Source organism: Blennius ocellaris (genome assembly GCF_963422515.1).
Source record: "Blennius ocellaris genome assembly, chromosome: 6".
NCBI lineage: Eukaryota > Metazoa > Chordata > Actinopteri > Blenniiformes > Blenniidae > Blennius > Blennius ocellaris.
Genome location: NC_137655.1, coordinates 28,132,516 through 28,155,528, shown reverse-complemented (window position 1 = coordinate 28,155,528; position 23,013 = coordinate 28,132,516). Strand labels below are relative to the sequence as shown.

Here is a 23,013-nt window from a genome sequence, read left to right as displayed (position 1 = left end):
GATACACAATGTGATGCATTACCTCTGAAAATATTAGCATTTCTCTATGGTTGCAGTATGAAAACATGCGTGTCACTCATCCAACTGAACATGTTGTGCTGGTGGACCGTTCAATCACTCTGCAGCGAAAACAAAGCAAAACAATGAACAAGAAAACAATATAATTTCCAGTAGATCTGTCCACAAACCCTTCATTTGAATAGTCCTGTTTGCAGGTGTTGCTATTTTTAGTAAATCATCAGCAAACTGAAAGCACAATCAATTTGCTTGTGGGTGCAATTTATCAGCTTGATACAGGATCTTTGTGAATCAGACCTGAAGTGGCTCGAAATTGTCCCCCACATAACCTCCTTTGTGTGAAATGTCTTTTTTTTTTTTTTTTTTTTTTTAAACAGATGTAATGTGAATAGCTCAACTTGAAGGATTTCCTAGTGGTCATGACACATCAGTATATGCAATATTTTAGGAAGTTGAACACAAATTCCTTCCCGAACTCTTTAATTGCAAACATATGAATAACTGTGTTTAACGTGAGGAAGAAGGACTACTTAGCTTCTGTAATCTTAGTGGCTCGGAAGCCTAATAAAAGAAAGATCTGCAGCTCAGTCATGTCTGCTATATTGTGATTGTGTCATTAATCTGAAGCCGATTAGAGTTAAGCCTCGAAAAGCCAGAAATATACATGCTGGAAGTGTTTGTTTTGACACCGTTTTTTTGTTTCAATCTTATTTCACAAGTCTCTTAGGCCACAGTCACAAATCTTTATCTTTAAGCTTTTACCTCATCTCAGTTAATTCATGTAATCCAGAAAATCCACGGTGTTTGATAGCTACAAGTGTCTATCTGAAGGCAGAGCGTGTGTTCCGTTGAAGTTAAAAGATGCTTCAGGGCTGTCTAAGTGGTGTTGTAATGGAAAGGGGAAAAAAGGGTAATCAAACTAAAAGAAGCAGGACTCATTGAATGAGCCATATAGTTCAGTGCATTCTAAATGGCTCTCCATTAAATGAACAACTACATTTGACTGATGAGCACAGTAAAGCACCTGTTTTCCAGGACGCACTCATTATAGTGCTGCTGAGCCGGGCGCTCCATCCTGCTGCCTGCGTGTTTAGCAGATTTTCTCCAGCACTGAGCTCACACAGTGGGCAGTCAAGCTCCAGAGGTGCAGGGCTTTTATACAATCTCACTTCCAAAGAAAGAATTCTGCACCTCAGCTTCAGTCTGTCCATCTCTACTCTCGACTTTCCTCTGTGTTTCAATAGCTCTTGTTGCGGTCACACTCCGCCGCCTCGTGAACAATCACAGTGGAGAGTTCCATGTCACAATAATGAAGTGGCACACACGGTAGCCTTACTGCTTTTTCAAAATAATGCCCAATTTCAGACAAAACTGAAAGCAGAAGAACCTCTGAGATTTGTTTCCATTACAGGAAACTGCCCAATTCGGCTATTTGCATTCGTTTTTTATTTAAGTGAAAGCAGAAGCTGAGTCATGTAGAAATACATTCAGAGACTTTACTTTTAATAAGTGCACCATGAGGCACTCACCACATAAAACTGGAACCTGAGTGATGTGAACTCTGCAGTCACTTTTAACAGTGGTTTGATCTTTCTATGATCTCCTCTGATCTATGTTGCTCTTTCAGGGCGAGACTCAAGGATTCAACAATAACACTTTTTATAAAGGGGGAGTACGAACCTTTAGCTTCATACCAATAAGGAGTACCGATATGAGTACTTATGAACTGCCAGAAAGCAGATGGATGGATGATATATTTCAGATATAAAGAACAATAGACTACTGAAGTGTTGCGTTTTGGTGACGAACTTGCAGACTTGCATTGCGAGTACATGGCCGTCGCTCTGATTACAAATGTCATGACAACAGAGTGACACAGTTACAGTCCACTCTCGAACACGACCTGATCTGTTTGGGGTACCCCTGCCAGCCCACAGCGGCAAAATAAACAACAAGTCGTTTCCATCACTATTTAGTGTGTTGACCTGCAGCGATCCCAGTGAGGGACAACAAAAACAGACCAAACTAATACTACAAACTCTCTTTTCATTAAAGAAAAAAAAAGGCCTACAAAGATGACTTTTTGATTGTTTTTAAGAAATGCTTCCAGAACAGCATTGTGTGTGCTGTTTCTGACAGAATCAACAAAACCCTTACACTTGATAGGGTCAGGCAAAAATAAATAAATAAATAAATAAGTGATTGTTGTTGGGTTTTTTTTTACAGTTAAACTCGACTCTGAACAGACATCTTCTAATCCAGAGTCGAACAGAAAGGAAAAGCTCTGCATTTAACATCTTCAGTCCTTCGTCACTGCGACGCGCCGTTAGTAAGGAGGCCGCTTTGATTTACTTCCATTCAATCGCTGTAGAATTGTGGAAAACTGTGCGAGTGAGTGCTTCTGCTCTTTTTTCCCCTCAAGATAAGTTCAACTTTAAACATGTGGGAGTTCTTCAATATCACTGGGTGAAAATGTTTGACACTTGTACCTCATCTGGGATTGTACCGCCGTCTTCACGGTAATGAGTACTATATGTTCCATTTCTCTGGATTCTCATTGTTTTTTTATACTATCCACACGTCGTGTGTGAGCCAATAAAAGGGTTAACGAATGTGAAAACTCTGGAACAGAAAGAAACCTTCAGGATAATGATGACATCTGAGGACAGTTTGATCTGTGCTGTACAATGTCTCCATATAAAGAGGAGGTGTGATGAGAAACGTCTATTCTCTGGCGGCAGCTGCCTGATGATAACCTTGGAAATATCTTCATTTCTCTGGAAGATGGAAACCACCCAGTTTGCATCAGTTCCTACTGTATTAGGAATACACTTGACAAAAAGAGACACTAAACCTCAGTAAATGGAAACTTTTTGTTATGGATGCACCGAAGCTGATACTGATACTGATGCTGATACCGATACCGATACCAACAACCCACAGCCCCCACTAGTACACAATAGAACACGAGCGACTTGTGTGTGCTCCGGCGGCACAGAGCCAGTATGCACAAAGTGTGAGGAAGTTAGTTTGTGCGACACCAGCAACTTCATCACGAGAGACATTTGGACCAGCAGAGTGAGCCCGATGTCGCTCAGGAGTGTGACTGCTCAGTGACTCAGGAGGATTTTACTCCGAGCCGAGCGACATGCTAAAGAGTTTTGTTGCTGACACAGCAGTGATGCTACATGCTAGAGTTTTGTTGCTTACACAGCAGTGATGATACACGCTAAAGAGTAGGGATGAGCAAGTACACCACTATCTGTATCTGGATATAAAAAACTATATATCTATACTATATCTGTATATAGAAAACTATATACTATATACAGTATATAAAGCTTAATTTGTAATATTAGATTTATTTTTATGAACATCCAGATACAATAAACATATTAATATAGGCTACTTTGTGTGTTCAGTTATGTGTGTGTAAGTGGTCTGTAACACTGTTTATTTGTTAATGATGTGTGTGAACCTGGTGATTCATGTAAACATCCAGTGGTGGCAAACAGGGAAGTAATGTCAACCTTGTTCACCGTCTTCTTCTAAAAAGCACCGCGTTCAGTATGAGCAAAGTTTTCCAATTGACTTTACACCACCGAACTAAGAGCAGGCAGATTGTAAAAAAAGAAAAAGAAAAAAAAAAACGTAACCAGAGTGGAGGCAGTGACCGACGCGACACAAGCCGTTTTCAGCTCCGTCTTGTCAAATGCACCGCGTACATTATGAAACAAGTTCACCCAGTAACTTTAAATATCATACAAACCGAAATAGAGGCGAACTGAAGAAAACCTAAGGAGTACTGAAGAGGGCAATGTGTGTGTGTGTGTGAGAGAGAGTGGGGTACAGCTCTGGCTGCAGAGATGTGTGTGTAGGGGGGGGGCAGGCGCTGTGTGTGACGAGCCAATCACAGAGCGTGAAGATAGTCAGTTACCAAATTACGATTTTCCTTTAGCATGAGCACGGATATTGATGACTTTTACTCGTATCACGCTCATACTCCTCATAAATGCTTTATCCGTACCGGATACTCGTCTGTAACGACTATCCGGCTCATACCTACGAAAGAGTTTTGTTGCTTTCACAGCAGTAATGCTACATGCTAAAGAGTTTTGTTGCTTAGACAGCAGTAATGCTACATGCTAAAGAGTTTTGTTGCTTAGACAGCAGTAATGCTACATGCTAAAGAGTTTTGTTGCTTAGACAGCAGTGATGCTACATGCTAAAGGGTTGTTGCTTAGACAGCAGTAATGCTACATGCTAAAGAGTTTTGTTGCTTAGACAGCAGTGATGCTACATGCTAAAGGGTTGTTGCTTAGACAGTAGTAATGCTACATGCTAAAGGGTTTTGTTGCTTAGACAGCAGTAATGCTAAATGCTAAAGGGTTTTGTTGCTTAGACAGCAGTGATGCTAAATGCTAAAGGGTTTTGTTGCTTAGACAGCAGTGATGCTACATGCTAAAGAGTTTTATTGCTTAGACAGCAGTGATGCTACATGCTAAAGGGTTTTGTTGCTTAGACAGCAGTAATGCTACATGCTAAAGAGTTTTGTTGCTTAGACAGCAGTGATGCTACATGCTAAAGGGTTGTTGCTTAGACAGTAGTAATGCTACATGCTAAAGAGTTTTGTTGCTTAGACAGCAGTGATGCTACATGCTAAAGGGTTGTTGCTTAGACAGTAGTAATGCTACATGCTAAAGGGTTTTGTTGCTTAGACAGCAGTAATGCTAAATGCTAAATGGTTTTGTTGCTTAGACAGCAGTAATGCTACATGCTAAAGAGTTTTGTTGCTTAGACAGCAGTGATGCTACATGCTAAAGGGTTGTTGCTTAGACAGTAGTAATGCTACATGCTAAAGAGTTTTGTTGCTTAGACAGCAGTGATGCTACATGCTAAAGGGTTGTTGCTTAGACAGTAGTAATGCTACATGCTAAAGGGTTTTGTTGCTTAGACAGCAGTAATGCTAAATGCTAAAGGGTTTTGTTGCTTAGACAGCAGTGATGCTAAATGCTAAAGGGTTTTGTTGCTTAGACAGCAGTGATGCTACATGCTAAAGAGTTTTATTGCTTAGACAGCAGTGATGCTACATGCTAAAGGGTTTTGTTGCTTAGACAGCAGTAATGCTACATGCTAAAGAGTTTTGTTGCTTAGACAGCAGTGATGCTATATGCTAAAGGGTTGTTGCTTAGACAGTAGTAATGCTACATGCTAAAGAGTTTTGTTGCTTAGACAGCAGTGATGCTACATGCTAAAGGGTTGTTGCTTAGACAGTAGTAATGCTACATGCTAAAGGGTTTTGTTGCTTAGACAGCAGTAATGCTAAATGCTAAAGGGTTTTGTTGCTTAGACAGCAGTGATGCTACATGCTAAAGAGTTTTATTGCTTAGACAGCAGTGATGCTACATGCTAAAGGGTTTTGTTGCTTAGACAGCAGTAATGCTACATGCTAAAGGGTTTTGTTGCTTAGACAGCAGTAATGCTACATGCTAAAGGGTTTTGTTGCTTTGACAGCAGTGATGCTACATGCTAAAGAGTTTTGTTGCTTAGACAGCAGTGATGCTACATGCTAAAGAGTTTTGTTGCTTAGACAGCAGTGATGCTACATGCTAAAGGGTTTTGTTGCTTAGACAGCAGTGATGCTACATGCTAAAGAGTTTTGTTGCTTAGACAGCAGTGATGCTACATGCTAAAGGGTTTTGTTGCTTAGACAGCAGTGATGCTACATGCTACACGTGATTAGAATATGACTGATACACTCGGATGTGGTTCGTACTCGTTTTTGCCCTCGGTATTGGCAAGTAGCTAAAGGTTAGTACTCATACTCGTACTTTAAAAAATGGTATCGGCTCGTCCCTACATTGTGTGTTTTGTTGAGGATTTCTTAATACACAAACTATTATATATGATGAAAGACTGTGTTTTTCTAAAGTTAATTCACAAGCGGCTCTGAACGAGTCGATAAAGCACTGCAGCAAAGTTCAGCTGTCAGGAGGCGCCCGGCACTGAAATGCACTCAATGTTCATACAGCAGCTCTGGGATTAATTATTCCTCAACATCTTCACCTTTTTCTGATTTACTTTTAAACGCGTGCTTTTTATAGTGTGACATTCAGGAGCTTCATCTGGACAGTAACAGGCTCTCTAAAGGCAGAGCGAGGGGTTTCTCCAACACATGTGCTCTAAGAGAAACACTAACAACACCTCCCCGCAAACCTGGCTGCAATTTGCTCCCCAATACCACACAACTCAAACGGGGCTATTAGAGGAGCTGGAGGATTTGTGCAGCATTGTGTGTGGACTGATGTATGTTCCTCTGCAGTCATATTCATACACATACACAGATTTATTTGTTCATATCAATATGTGTAGATGTGTAATACGATCAGTATTTGTGGTGCTCCCATCGAACGGCCACCGATAATTATCGAACGATCTCCGTGGAAAATACATGATCGGCGTTTGCCGATTAATGCTTTTCATTTCCGACTACAAAAACCCCGCCCCCTTTCCTTCACACAGCAGGCGCGCGGCTGCAAACATCAACAACAAACATGTCGGCCGTGTGGAACTTTAATATCTGTGAGAGTGATGTAAAGTTGAAAATACCTGCCATGTTAAGTCTTCAACACAACAACCTTGATCCGACATTTGAAGAAAAAACACTTGACGGAGTTCGGGAGTTTTGGAGGCTCACAGCGACAGTCAGACAGCGATTAACACAGCCCACGCTAGGCAACACTCGTCCTCATGAGCGTGACGTCAGAAGGCTCAGCAAATAACCAGCAAAATCATAGAATTCATGGGACTAGATAACCAGCCTCTCTCAGTGGTGGAAGACACCGGGTTCTGCTGACTCTCTCTCACCTGGAGCCACACTACGTGCTACCGGGATGTAAACAATACACTGACGTAGCCCCTCCAGTGCTCCACACAGTGTACTGACGTAGCCCCTCCAGTGCTCCACACAGTGTACTGACGTAGCCCCTCCAGTGCTCCACACAGTACACTGACGTAGCCCCGCCAGAGCTCCACACAGTGTACTGACGTAGTCCTGCCAGAGCTCCACACAGTGTACTGACGTAGTCCTGCCAGAGCTCCACACAGTGTACTGACGTAGCCCTGCCAGAGCTCCACACAGTGTACTGACGTAGCCCCTCCAGTGCTCCACACAGTGTACTGACGTAGTCCTGCCAGAGCTCCACACAGTGTACTGACGTAGCCCCTCCAGAGCTCCACACAGTGTACTGACGTAGCCCCTCCAGTACTCCACACAGTACACTGACGTAGCCCCTCCAGTGCTCCACACAGTACACTGACGTAGCCCCGCCAGAGCTCCACACAGTGTACTGACGTAGCCCCGCCAGTGCTCCACACAGTGTACTGACGTAGTGTACTGACGTAGTCCTGCCAGAGCTCCACACAGTGTACTGACGTAGCCCCTCCAGAGCTCCACACAGTGTACTGACGTAGTCCTGCCAGAGCTCCACACAGTACACTGACGTAGCCCCGCCAGAGCTCCACACAGTGTACTGACGTAGCCCCGCCAGTGCTCCACACAGTGTACTGACGTAGTGTACTGACGTAGTCCTGCCAGAGCTCCACACAGTGTACTGACGTAGCCCCTCCAGAGCTCCACACAGTGTACTGACGTAGCCCCTCCAGTACTCCACACAGTACACTGACGTAGCCCCTCCAGTGCTCCACACAGTACACTGACGTAGCCCCGCCAGAGCTCCACACAGTGTACTGACGTAGCCCCGCCAGTGCTCCACACAGTGTACTGACGTAGTGTACTGACGTAGTCCTGCCAGAGCTCCACACAGTGTACTGATGTAGTCCCTCCAGAGCTCCACACAGTGTACTGACGTAGCCCCTCCAGAGCTCCACACAGTGTACTGACGTAGTCCCTCCAGAGCTCCACACAGTGTACTGACGTAGTCCTGCCAGAGCTCCACACAGTGTACTGACGTAGTGTACTGACGTAGTCCCTCCAGAGCTCCACACAGTGTACTGACGTAGCCCCTCCAGAGCTCCACACAGTGTACTGACGTAGCCCCTCCAGAGCTCCACACAGTGTACTGACGTAGCCCCTCCAGAGCTCCACACAGTGTACTGTCACTTCCAATGTCTCCTTAAAGAAGGTCTCTCATCCTCTGTAAGTGTCACCACTGATATGTGAACCTCAGACGTCAGTCCTCTGTCAGTGCTGAGTTGAACAGTCACTGGATTGATGCAGATTTAAACATTTCCTTTGTAAATTATAAGAAAGGTCAGCATTAAGTATTTTTTTCATTATTTTGAAATTATATTGTTTTGTCATTATTTGATTCAGGCAGTGTTGAGATATATTGCCTTTTATTTATTAGATTTTTTTTTTCACTATTCAACCTGTTGAGAGCCTTGATATTTTCAATCTGTTAAAGATTGTGTTACTGATAGCAGGTTATCTTAAGTGTTTTTCACTTGTTCTTTATAAGGTTTTTGTATTTTTTCTCTTGAAAAAGTGAAACCATCCTTTTGTCTAAATTAAGGTGAATGGCATTCATCATAACTAAATTGAAACATTTGCAGCCAATCCATGTGATCGGTATCAGTGATCGGCAGCAGAAAACCTGATCGGAGCATGCTTTGCATGTAAATGTCAGTTTTCACCTTCATTCCATGAATTGGGTTTATAATCACACTCAGTTTGGACTCACGGGTTTAATTTCTTCTTATTTGTTATCATAAAGCTCTACTGTAGACATGCCATTCTTATATCATCCTTCTATCAGTTTTTATACTCTGTTACAGGCAGTTAGGGTTGGTGGGTGTGTGTATGCGTGTGTGGGTGGGTGTGGGTGTGTGCGTGTTTAGATTTTATTTATATTTTTTCTATTTTTATTTTATGCGAAGCACTTTGAGTTGCATGTATATCTGTTTGAAAAGTGCTCTATAAATAAAGTTTGATTTGATTCGATGTTATGAAGGCTTTTTAGTGAAGGAGACAAAAAAAAAAAAACTAATACAATACAATTTCCAGCCTGACAACCATGAGCCTGACAGTAGACGATGAGGGAAAAAATTACCCCATTTCAATCTCTGTCAAGGAAGTTGAGCAAAGTCTAGAAGACAAAGGTAAAGCCAGATATTTGCAGGCCCATGTAGGCACACAAGCCTAAAAGTGGAAATAAGATTTTTTAACAAGACCAAACTGTATTACACATGTAATAGGGTCACATGCTCATATATTTTTGACACAGGCACACAAATCTGTGCACGCACACACAAATGTCACGAGCCACAACACTCCACGCACATTACACAAATAATAGCACTGTAAACTAAAGTGTTCAGCAGTGGCGATGCTGGCTTCGTCTGTAACAGCTCACGAAAAGCAGCTTACTCACATTTGCACACTGAAGAGAAAAACAAATTTTTATTTCAGTTGTCGTGGCTGTTGTGTTTAAAATGATTGATCTTTTTCATGTGATAAGAGAATACCCTCTATACGGCTAAATTAAATCAAGACAATAACAAACAAGTCCATATTCTTAAATTTAAAAAAGACCCAATGCCTGAATGCAGTTCTGTAAAAGTACAATAAAGCCTGAGCAGTGATTCTAAAAGCTGTTTTAATAAGATATGGGCAGTAAAGTCTTCTGGTCTTGTAACCGGTGTCATAAGTGAGTTCAGTGTCACCAAAATCCAACAGACTCAGGTGATTTAGCGCCCGTCCCCACGAGAACGCCATTTTACGTAAACGCAGCGTTTTTGGCCGGTCATCCACATGAGGCGGCATTTTTGTTTTGGTTTTTTTTTAACACGGGTTCCAGAAAAGGGAAATTCTGAAACTCTAGCTCAACTTTGACGTGTGGCCGATCAAAGACGCATATCTGTGTAAAACGGTGATGTCATCAGCCCCACTTCCCTCCACTGCAGTCTGTGATGTCACCCAATAACCACAACAATAAACGTGCTCCAGGTAGTGCTGCAGAAACTACCGACACAAGCAGGTTTAATAAAGTCCCATTTCCACCGCACAAAAAGTGCGGTAACGGACAGATATAGCCCGTTATGGTTTGGGATTCCACCGAAAGAATTTGTGATTTTCCAACAACAACCGCTCCAAAGGCGGTCGCTTTTCCACTACCCTTCTGTCGGGGTACCCGGGACCATGGAACGGGTAAGAGCTCGACTAGTGCAAAGTGGAGGATGTAAACAACAACAATTGAGGATTCATGAGGTCCAGATCTGCCGCCTGGCTGAGATTGCTGTTGCGACTGTAAAGTCACATATCTGCGGAGCTCTAAGCCCCACCTACGTTAAAACGTTTTGTTTGGGCGACAGACAATCCTTCTAGCGGGTGGGGCAAGAGGACGTGATGTAGCGCTCAATGCATTCTGGGTAGTAAACAAACAAACGATTCAGAAGAAACACATGCAGAAAGAAAAATGTGTAAAATATGTCGTGGGCAGACATGGAGTAGAGAGGAAGAAATAGTGAGGAAGACTCTTATTGATACCTGGTCTGAAGACTATATATCACTTGTTTGTGGCTACCCATTAGCCATGAGCTAACTAGCCTAGCCACCACGGGCTAAAGCAGCAGGACTTCCTCTTTCGATCTGGACCAATCGATGAGCCGTGTTTCTTCTTTACGTCCTCTCTGATCAGTGTTTGTTTCAGGTGACAGCGCCCCCTAACCAGCAGCTCGTGTAACTGTGACGTCAGTGTGCGTGCGTGTGCCCACCTGGCTGACTTTAGCGGGGGTGAGGACCATGTCCAGGACTCCCGACCAGCCGGCGATCACTCCTGTGGGGACTGCATAGGCCAGCGCAATCATCAGGAACCGCAGGTTGCTAAGTGGAACAAAACCAGATTAGTGATTCAATGCTGTACTTCCAAAAAGAATCTTATCAGCTAAACTGACCATGTTTTGTTTTCCCAGAATTGTGAATATGGATGAGGGGCAGTGTTTACATGCGGAATATGTCCCTGCATCCTCCAGAGTATGCGCGGCATAAACATGAAGAGTTATCATCTTCAGACTTTTAATCCCTCATCAATGTTGCTTCTAATCTATGATCTTGTATCTGTTTACTTTGTTTCAATGTCTATAATGTGTGTATTTTATTGCATTACTGTTGTATTTTTAAATACATTTTGGTCATAGTAAGGACAACAAATAAACTTCTCTTCACTCCCAGAGAGCTAAAATGTGACAGAGTAATTCTTACGTAAAGACAAAGACTAGAATTATAGTTTTATGTCATTTTTCATTTAGTTTTGACATTAAGAACAATTTAAATTATTTCAAATATGGTGAAAATAACTCCTGTCTTTTCATAACCTGTACAAAGACTCATCATTGAAATTGGTTGTACAGAAAGAGATGAATGAAATGCATTATTACGACCATTATAATTACTAATATCATTATTTCAAGTTTGATTCTATATAATGCCATGAAGTTGGAAAGTTGAAGAAATTGAGCGCAAATGCCACATAGAGGATTTGAAAATGAAGTAATTCCACTTCTTCACTGGCACTAAAAGGATTCCACTAATATGAATTAGTTTGGTGGTTTGGCCAGACTGAGCCTCTTCCAGGCCTTATGTCTGAGTCCCCTGCTCTTTTTTATCATTAATAATTAAGCTTCTGTGTCTAAAATGACCTAATATTACAAAAGCAACAGTTACAATGTGTGTAAACACATTAAAGAGACGAACCCCCCCCCCCCCCCCCCAATTCTGTACTTGAGTACATTTCAGAAGTAAAAAGGTTGAATCAGCACTTTTACAAAAGGTGGAGATTGGAAGTACTTTTATAAATTATCAAACACAATCTTGAAATTTGCCTGAATGCCTTTGGATTGCACTCCACATCCTCACATAAAACTATGGAATAAAAGTGAATTGTGTCTTTTTATTATTCTCTATTTCAGTTGCGAGGTGTGCCATCTTTATTTCACGAGCCTTTGTGAAAACTTTATCCAACCTTGAAAACCCTGTAAAACGATGACTGGATCAGATTTTTCTTTCCTTTCTTCAGCAGGTGTAAGGGTCCGCCCCCCCAGGTGTTACTACAATACAGACTTTTCTTGTTTTATTTTAGGCTGCAGGTCGCAGGTGGTCCCATTTTTGGTTTGAGTTCTGTTTCTGAAATGAGTTTAGCAGCAGGTGAAGAAGTCCTGTGACTCATTGATGGGGTTTCTTTTTATTCTGCCTTTTTTAATACACAGAGACCTTTATTATTTATTTGCCTTTGTCTGGATACTTCAATGGTTTGCCTCAGGTGCAATGAAACTGTTGTTGAACTTTACATTCCGTGTTTCATCCCATTCTTATGTTAGGACCTCTTTTGAGTTAAACTGTTCATTTAATTTTAGACTTCGTCAACATGATGAGGCAAATAAAAAAACATTGTTTTTGCCTTTATGTTTCAGAAAGGTTTCACAGTTACATGGCAACATTTTGAAAATGATGTCAGTTTACATGAAAACAGCAGAAACACTGAAAATAATGTACTTAAGATGTTGGTTGTTTTTAGGGCTGCAACTACCGATTATTTTAATATTCATTTAATCGGTCGATAATTTTTTCGATTAATCAATGAATCGGTTAAAAAAAACCATTTCAAATTGAAGTACCAGTTGATATTGAACAAACCAAACATCAAATATGTTATGATTTTTTAAAAGCACATAACCAATACAAAGATGTATACACTATATACACATGTATATAATATGTATACAAGATAATTATTAAATCAGATTTGATGTACTTCAGTGACCACATACAGTCCAGTTTCATCCTGAGTGACCAGACTGGTAAAACATTGCTATAATAACCTTTAAATTTACACTGGTCACAGTGTATGGAATGAAATTGTCTATATTTTTGCAAGGTCAAACAGCGGTATGGAGAGGTATGGAACAGTAAGGTAAAGACTAATCAGAGCCAAATCTGCTGCGTTATCTCAGCCGGGGCGGCAGACCTTAGGAATCCTCTGTTGTTGTTTACATCCTCCGCTTTGCACTGGATGTTTTGTTTGTCTCCCCGCATCTGAGCGTGCTCCGTTGACGTCCCCCCCCCCCCTCCCCCTATTGGAGCGCGCTCCGGCAGTGAGCCGGGCAGCTTGAGTGCCACGCCGCAACTTTGATGTTACCAAGAGAGCGAACGAGTGGTGCATAAATGGCGCGACACAACGAATCGATAATGAAATTCGTTGCCAACACTTGCCAAATAATCAAATTTAATCTATTTTATCGATTCGTTGTTGCAGCCTCGTTGTTTTTGTAATGAAAGCACACACACATACAACAGAGAACAAAACACTATAAACATCAACACTGGTAGAACACGGACATTCTCGTGGACAAATGACCAAGTTGGATTGTTATTAACCGTAATAACAATTGCCAAGATTGTCAAAATAAAACTGCCAAGTTGGATTGTTATTATGGTGACTGTCAAAATTAAATTAAATAAATAAAATATGGACTGGGAGTCATGACACCACGAAAGAAACTTTGTTCCAATTGTCTCTACTGAGCATGTGCAGAAGAACTATTATTATTAAAACACAAAAAACGTTTTGTGATTTCACTTGAGAACGTAGTGTTAATGAGTCCTGAAGGTTAGGGTATGGTAGGTTTATTTATACAACACCATTAAGTCACAAGGCAAATAATAGTGTTTTACCAAAAAGACATGAACCCAGTACATTAAAATAACCTTAAAAATAGAGTAACACTGAAACATAAAGTAAATCCAATAGTCTCAACTACGTTTTCATCCTCATTATGGTACTAAATGGCTATTATCCAAGCCGTCACCACAAAATCTAACATGTTACGAGATACAAACCATCCTTTTTGTCTCCCAAACAAGACCATATCTACGAAATGTGAGCATGTCCCCACAACATGAGCAATCTGAGTACTCAACACACAGTTCTGGCTCATCTTCCTCTGCCCGTCAGAGCAGAAGATCTATCCTTGTGTTGAACACAGTGGCAGAGATATGAGCAGGTACCTGAACCCAGTGGGAAGTGGAAAGTTATCACAGAGAGCATCGTGCCCTGGAAGCCCAAAATTATGGCTGGATATGATGACTCAAAATACTCCAAATGCTTGGCCCCTTGCACAGCTCGATAGAGTGCTGCATGAAGTCATTCAATCAATTCTAAATTATGCCAATAAGCTAATAAAACTAATGGCAACAATTCACTCAGGCTGCAGCTGTAATCAGACACTTTCAATCATAATCATGGAAGTGAACTTGAGCTGCTGGTGGCTCCTTTGAAAACTCAAATATCTCTTACCACAGCAATGTTTTGAGTGTTTGGTATCACCCTGCAACTCTGAAACAAGAGAAATCACTCTATTAAGTTTCTGTAGGAAAATAAGGGGACAAATCTCACAGCGTGTGACACCAAACAACCCAGGTTCAGATCACAGGAGATGCTAACCGGTTCTGTGCCATTCTGGGTTGATTTCAAACTAAATATTTGGGAAGTACCAATACCACTTTTAGTGGTTGAATACAATTAGCGCCGAGGCCAGGGGTCGGAAACCTCGGGCTCTTTGGCCCGTCTGCTGCGGCTCCTTGACTCTCCGTCCCATTGCAGGTCATCCCTGAGCGGGGCGGGACGGTAAGACGGTATGGTATGGTAAGGCAGTACAGTAAAGCGGTACAGGCGATACAGTAAGGCAGTACGGTATAGCGGTGTGGTAAGGTGGTACGGTAAGGCAGTACGGTAAGGCGGTACAGTAAGGCAGTACGATTAGGCAGTACGATAAGGCGGTACGATAAGGCGGTACAGTAAGGCGGTACAGTAAGGCGGTACGGTAAGGCATTATGGTAAAGTGGTACGGTAAGGCAGTACAGTACGGCAGTACAGTAAGGCGGTATGGTAAGGCAGTACGATTAGGCAGTACTATAAGGCGGTATGATAAGGCGGTACAGTAAGGCGGTACAGTAAGGCGGTACAGTAAGGCGGTACGGTAAGGCATTATGGTAAAGTGGTACGGTAAGGCAGCACAGTACGGCAGTACTATAAGGCGGTACGATAAGGCGGTACAGTAAGGCGGTACGGTAAGGCATTATGGTAAAGTGGTACGGTAAGGCAGTACAGTACGGCAGTACAGTAAGGCGGTATGGTAAGACGGTACTGTAAGGTGGTACGGTAAGGAAAAGCGCACCCAGACCAACTGTGCTGCGCGGTCGCACTACAGAGAGTACGGTAAAATGTCGGTGGGTTGTGAACGACGCAGGGATACGACATTGTTACGTAACAACAGTGGAGCAAAGAACGTGGAAGGTGTGGCCGCGGCCGGAGCTTCCTTCCTCTGTGACACAGTGAAAACTTTCTCAATCTGAACTGCAGCGTCTATCTCCCACTGGTCCAGAGTGTGTAAAGCAGCGTACGTGAACATTAACAGCAGACAGACAGAGAAGACAGACGAGATATTTGAATATTGCCGACTTGTTGAGAGTGACGATCGTCTCGACCAGTGAGCAGACGAGTGGAGGAACGACGCTTCATGCTGACTGCCACAGAGAGAGGTCGTTATTACCTTCACGCTAAATAATCCTGAATTACACAACAACTAAACGACACTGAAAGCCACACCACTCACTCACTCGTTCTTAAAACCCCGATCTCCCGCGTATATCTGCCAATTTAATGATACAGGGATGATGTGTGTGTGTGTGTGTGTGTGTGTGTGTGGGGGGGGGGGTCTTCAAATGTGCTGTGCTCAGTGGCAAATGAGTCCAAAAGGCTCCGAGTGTTGCCGACCCCTGGTCTCGGCACTGCTCTCTGTGTATTGTAGCTTCTAGACTGAGGGACTCAGCTCATCGTTAATGAATGACTCCACATTTTCAAAAAGTTGCGTTCCCCTGTATTGTTCTCTGCACATGTATTATGTGTGTGTAGTTTCATTCTAAAAACAAACGGCAGCACCCACCAGTGGCCCAACAATAACATTGTTCATTTTCAGTTTCTGTGTCGGCTCTTCCATACTGTCCATATTGGACGTCTGCAGGTCGATGACAGATGTACGCGTGGTTCCATTTAGATTACAATTCAGGGTCCATGTCAGGAAGATAATGACCCCAAAAATCTTTCCACTTCTGGTGGCTAGTGTTCTTCTCACTTTCCTCAAGTTTTTGATATTTCACACTGGAAGTTCTGTGCCAGGAGTTCAATCTTGATATTCAGTCCGCATGGTCACAAAAATCGTGCTGCATGGGGTCGACCAGAGAGGTCCGCCATGAATGATGATACTTATGTCACTTGGACCTGCGGACATCCACACACAGAAAGTAGGAATTGGCCTTAAACGGAAACCGTTTTCTGTAACAAAAACAATGCTTTTTCACTTGAAATGTTGTCGTGTAAACGGGGCCTCAGTGAAGTAATATTAATGACTGGAAAAACAAAGAGTTTCTGGGCAGTCAATCAGTTTATCTTCTCAGCCTTACCGAAGTGCACTGTGAGGGAAAAAAGGCTTTGTTTGGCTTTATTAACTAAAAACCAAACTGCACAAACAACCACCAATTCCCAGCTGTGATAATCAGCTTGAGGCTACAGATACTGTGCTGCTGGGTTTAAAGCATGCTGTTTGCTTTGCTCACAGTGAACTAGGTAGAAGAGGAGGGGAGAAAAACGCTTCTCTGTGTCTATTAGGTATGCACTCCCCGTCTAACGCAGAGAGGAAACCACATTAAGGTATACGGCACTCTTCCAATCACATGAAAGCTAAAGACAATCACTTGGGGCACAAACACCCACGCTAATCACCTCCATCCAGAGAGGTGGCATGCTGATTTAAAATCAGTGCCACCTCCTCAACCCCTAACAATGTGATTAGAATCACTGGGCGGCTGACAAATGAGGCTAGTTTGGCAGAGCAGGCTACAGATTCATAGATTGCTTTGTATCCCTGCTCTTTGCTTGTGGACACTGTTTAACTCCTGCATTTATTCTGCCACCACTTTATTAAAACGCGGCCGGCATCCTGAGCGCTATCGTGTAGGGACATCTGGAGAACACCTCGGGGCCTTGCGTCCCTTGTACGGCTTCAAACGCTCGACACGCAGCGAGATAAAAGTTCACACACAAATACTTGGAGGAACTCCCCGGGACATGTAACCTGTGCAGCCAGAGCCTTTTGTTGCTATGAACACATGCACACCTTTTCCCTTTCCTGACACGAGTGCACTTCAGAAGATGAATCACTTTTATTTTCAGAATGCTTGGACTACCCAGAACACCAAACGCAGCCCGTCTCCCTGCTTCAGGCACAGTCTTGTCCCACGCAGTATGAAGCTACTTGGCCTTGGAGAGCGTATGGAGGGCCGCTCGTAAAAGCCCTGTGATGGAGCAGTCGCTCGGCTTTTTTTCTTCCTCCCAGCACCCCTTTCATTAACCTTGCCACAACAGCAAGAAATCAATATCCGTGCACTTCTTCCCTACCCTGCGCAGGGCCGTATTTAGACAACCAAATGTAAGCAAACAGATGCTAGCTGCTGGGTAAGAGGAGGAACAATTTTCCCACTTCACTGCTCGCCGTGATGAAAGATTACCAAAGAAGTCTAAAAGCTGGCGGTGTCATCAGCTAAGTGCCATTTGTCCTTGGCAGACCGGGCTGGAGAGCGATGCATCACAATGACAACTTCCCCAGCTAAAGTGAGTATGACTGGGGAGGGAGGGATCATCGATACTCGGGCTCCGGGTTGGTTGACGTTGCCTCGCAGAGTGATCCAAATACAAGGAGAAGTCTGCGCCATGCACGGAGGCTTTCGGGCTTCTCATTAGACTGCTGCTGTGGAGGCAGATGTGAACAGCTGGAAGCACTCATCATGCTGAAGATCATTAACCAGTGCTCAGACCCTGACAGGCTGAATGGATGATCAGATTCATCAATGGGGATGCGGCGGGCAGAACGGAGTAGTGCCTTGCACCTGCCAATGTGGGGCAGTGTAGCTCGGTTGGTAGAGCGGTCGTGTCCAAAGGGAGACGGCTGCTCTCCCAACCGAGCTACAATCAAACTGCTCCCACTGGAGTGACAGCGCCTTGCATGGCTGCAGCCTCCAATGGTGTGTGAATGGGTGAATGTGGTGAGCTATGTAAAGCGCTTTGGGGCTGCTCACACAGCTAAAAAGCGCTATATAAGTGAAATCCAATAACCATTGTGCGGAGGTCAGAAATGTGCAGAAATCGAACACCGTCCAATTACTTTACAAAGAGATAGCATGTCAAATCCACCAACTCAAGTCATGACACACATCAGCTTTCATCCAAACACGGCCAATACTAATGAAGAGAAATAATCGAACAATTCCAAATCAATTAGAGACAAAAATACATTTTGATAATGTCACATTGTGAGAGAAGCTGGTCATCAATCATCAGTCAGCAGGAAGGTCTAGTTAAGTTGGCTGCTCCGCATGGAAGCATGCATATTCATCTGTCTGAAACTATGCGGCGGGTTGATATGTGCTCGGTACCTGATAACACAAGGCTTGAAAAATGAATAGCACCATCTGATAATGTATATATAAAGCTCCAAACTCGGTCCCCAAGGGCTCCTGTCCTGCAGGGTTTAGCTCCTCCCAGTTGCAGCACACTTGATTGCAATGAGAGGCTGTTATTGGGCTTTTTCACAACTAATGGTGATGACCTCATTAGATTCAGGTCTGCTGAAGCAGGGAGAGACTAAAACATGCAAGACAGGGGCTCTCCAGGACCAGAGTTGGAGACCTCCGATATATAAATAAATAGCCTTTAGACATGCATTTTTCACACATCAGTGTTTCCACATATGCAGTCCACCCTGGACCATAGACTGCAGGGAGACCAACACTAAGCTTCTTTTCTTTCCCATTCACCATGTTTCACATTACATGTTACCAACATTCTGTCTCTCCTTCTTCCTCTAACTTTTCTCACAGGTTGCTCTGGTGGTACGATATCCATTTTGATATTTTTATTATTTGGTTTCATCTAATTCCCTACTTGCACAGAGAGAAGGTCTTATAGTTTCATTGGGTATAATGACAATACCAGTTAATCTCACAAGGATTCAGTAGTGGTGTTTTTCCTACTTGGTGTCCAGTCCCTGCAGGAGGACTCTGCTGGACTGAGATACAACATGTTGCCTAAACAGGTCACTGGAAAGCTGCCTATCACAAGTGGAACAGAAAACCCTCTCAGCAGGACGGCCTAGTTAAGTTGGCTGCTCCGCATGGAAGCATGCATATTCATCTGTCTGAAACTATGTGGCGGGTTGATATGTGCTCGGTACCAGTCATCAATCTGAGGGGACGTTTTGAGAGTTTGAGCCTCTCTGTGTTGGTCAGAGGCCTGAGGAAAGCCTGGCAGTATGGTGGAGTCATTTCCTCCCGCAGGAGGCCAAGTGTGGCCGACGGAGCTTGGCCAACTCTCCGGCTGCCATCACCCGGCTTCTCCTCTCCCGTCTCCAGCCTTTATTCCCTGGCCACCGCCACAGGTCTGTATAAGCCAGGCACCAGGTGAAAGCACTGGCGCTGCTGCCCCGTGGCTTTATTGGAGACATGAAGGCGTGAAGGGATGAGCTGTCCAAGGGTTATAGTGATGTTCAATCAACATCTTTACATCACTAGTGGGCAACTAACTTTCCAAAAGGATCACATGAAAAACTGGCACTACTATTGAGGGTCTCCACATAAGCTACTATCGCCCTCCGTCACTTTTTCTCTTTCCCAGCCTTTGTCTGGAACTGGTGGATGTGAGAATATGTTTCATGTGAGGTAGAAGCCCTGGGTGTATTACCAAACACTTCCACACATGTACTGAGTGAGGTGGGGGCTTGAATGACCAGCAACAACTGAACTCCAGCCACCTTGGTGGTGAAGATGTAGCTGTGTCGACATCGCTCTAGCAACGATAGAATGCACCAAACAAGTGAAATCTGTTTAGACTTTCTCTCAGCTCTTAGCTTTCATACCTTTCAAACTAAAGACAAAGACAAGAAATCTCTTCTTTTGAAATTCAGGACTTCCTCTAACCACATCCACTGATTACTGACATTGATGGCGTACAGGCAGGGGGTGATGTTTTCTTTTTTCTTCTTCCGACCAGCACATTATAACTTAGTAATTAATCTAGAGGGAAGGCTGGGATTTCTTTGATAACAACCCAAGCAGATGGTGAGTGGCAGACCACTTCATTAAGATTCTATATCCTTCTCCCGTGTTCCATTCTGTCACTTTAACTCGTGAAGACAAGAAGCATCCACTGCATCAGTAAATAAGAACCATAACTAAGCAGAACGGACAGAGGCAGTGCTGAAGGTCTGCTTCTGACTGCTCTCATAGTGGCCGATATTGTAAACATAACAGCACCCGAAACCAATTTCAACGACACATCTCGTCGCTGGTTTGAATGAAGGGCACTTCAAGTGAGGAATACCAAGAGAATGGTCTGGACAGAAGTGTTTGTCTGTGGTCTTACCTAAGGAGCCTGCAGATGCTGCTCCTGTAGCTGAGTCTCTGGCTTGCAGCGGCCACACTGGGAGGCATCGGTGGGCGTGATGGGAAATAGAGCAGGACTGCTGCAAAGAGCACTGCGATCGCAGCCAACTCTGCCAGAGCAGATGAAAAGAGACACACGTGTTATTTTCGGAGATGAGACAAAAAGATCAATGTGACATATTTAAAAAAAGAAAGAAAAAGGTCACACTGACACCTACAGAACCTCTGAAGCTGTTGGTATAACCATAATGCTACTACTAGATATAAATCTCTGACAAAAATCAAACCATTGATCACAACAGACTTTTCTTTAGAGTGTATCACAGTTTGCAACACCACTGAAGAAGTATGTGTATCCCAATTCATTACGTCTTACACGGACAAATAAGAAAGGTAATTTGCAGCCTACATATTCCAATTGATGACCTTCAGAACTTTAGATTAACAAATGGTGTTGTCTTTGTCCTTCAAGAACTTAATAACAATACTACCTTGAGTTGAACAACAGCTGCTGCCTCAATCCATTACAGCATGCTTGTTTTTTTTCCCAGCCTGCTTTTAATTTTCTGAATCAGTTAAGCATAACAGCCTGAGCAAGCTATAGTTCAAAGGCTTGGTTATGAAGATTATAATTGGAGTGTGTGTGTGTGTGTGTGTGTGTGTGTGTGTGTGTGTGTGTGTGTGTGTGTGTGTGTGTGTGTGTGTGTGTGTGTGTGTGTGTGTGTGTGTGTGTGTGTGTGTGTGTGTGTGTGTGTGTGTGTGTGTGTGTGTGTGTGTGTGTGTGTGTGTGTGAGAGAAATGTGTCGGTCCTTTCGCTGGACTGCCTTTCTGTCCCTTGGCTGAGCTGACATGATGTGGAAATGATGTGCCATCGATCCTCCGTGCCCTCAGAGGGCCTCGCTGTCCGTCAGTACCTGCATACATAACGAGCTGGATCCTGTCTCGGATGGTGTTGTCGGAGAGCGCCGCCGCCGCCGCCACCGTGGTTACCGCCTGTGTGTCGTTGGGGGCCGGGACCACCAGAGGTCCCACCACGAATGAAGCCGCGCCTCCCAGGTAGCAGAAGAGCGAGGCCACGGCCGTGGCGGTGGCTCTCTGGTCCGGGGCGAACCAGGTGGTGGAAAGGAAAGGCCCGGCGCTCATTATGGTGGGGCCGGCTAAACCGTTCAGGAGCTGACCTCCATGTATCAACCTGGAACACAAACCATAGTTCCAGTTACAAAACCTTTAGAGAGGACTCTTTGAAGGAAGTGCTGGAATAGAGCAGTGATTCCCAACCGGGGGTACGACCCCCACGGCCTCCAGAGATTAACAGGGGAGGTGAAGCCCTCTTGATTTTAGAGGCAATACTTATTTTTTGGGTTTAAACTATAGGTGACTCAGCACTTAATTCATTTATTTCACAAATGTATTCAGTTTAAGCATTTCCATGAAAAGTGAATCATTTATTTCAAAATATTGCTAAAAGAATTATCTAGGTGTCTCCAATATAAAAAATGAGACGCTTGTAAGAGCTGATCATCTGCAACTGGTGCATGTGTCACATTTTTTATGGTCTTATTACATTTTATTTACATTTGTTGCATTAATATCTCAACAAAATATGAGATGAATCTTTGTGATTTTCTCACTTCCTCGTCATCAAAAACAGAGATAGAGAGTAAAATCAAAAGGAATCATAGCACAACTCGGCTGTGGCCAAGGAGGCCAAACCTAAATAAAAAAATACCAAACACATTTTGAGGATCAACAAGAAAGATCACTGAAGAGAGCAAGCATTTTGAATTAGTTTAATTAATAACAGCATTAATGACACAACGTAAGACAGAAGCTGCTTTAGCATAGCAGATAATGACATGATCCTTATGTTGATGGCTGAACTATACCAGTCCAATGGGAGAGATAGTTTCAAATCTTGAATATTCATCATCCCTTCTCGAAATAAGATGACAAGCATAAACGTCTGCAGTGTGTGAGACGAATGAAACGAGTGTGAGAGTCATCACGGCAGTATGAAGAAAGGGAACTGTGGCCCCCATGTTCATGTTCATTTGGCCCGCAGCCACTTCTAAAAATATCCTGGAATATGTCAAACCGCCGAGATTTAACAGGAAACAGAGTTTGAACAAGACAGCTCAGGGGCCGTTAACCTCCTGAAACACGGGAGATACAAAGAGCCTCTTGACGACAGACGTCCCGAGTGATATGGTTCAGTGGTTAAAGTTCGTAGTGAACTGGAACGCGAGGCTAAACAAGTGAAAATGATGCTGCTGGTGACCAATAATGGCAAACAAAAAGCTAGACAAATCCATCCTCGGTCAAGATAAAGAAATGGTGTGAGCAACGGGAGGAGAGCACCAGTGGAATTTTCCAAGGGACTTAACAACCTGCTTCTTCGCCCGGTTTACACTCGCCCGGTTTTTATGTGAAAGCGCAAAAGTATTGCTGTGTTTTGCCAGCAGCCCCCTCAGTGACAGCAGTCCCCC

General features: G+C 43.5%; 1 protein-coding gene across 1 annotated transcript in view; it reads right to left on the bottom strand.

Annotated features, from left to right (window-relative positions):
* Window positions 1-23,013, bottom strand: part of slc49a4 (solute carrier family 49 member 4) — a 75,294-nt gene that overhangs the window by 31,372 nt on the left and 20,909 nt on the right. The window contains exons 3-5 of the mRNA XM_080498683.1: window positions 21,442-21,719; window positions 20,508-20,637; window positions 10,753-10,861 (exon numbers count right to left, since the gene is read on the bottom strand). Of these exons, the coding sequence (XP_080354809.1) occupies window positions 10,753-10,861; window positions 20,508-20,637; window positions 21,442-21,719 (517 nt within the window). The remainder of the gene's footprint in view (window positions 1-10,752; window positions 10,862-20,507; window positions 20,638-21,441; window positions 21,720-23,013) is intronic.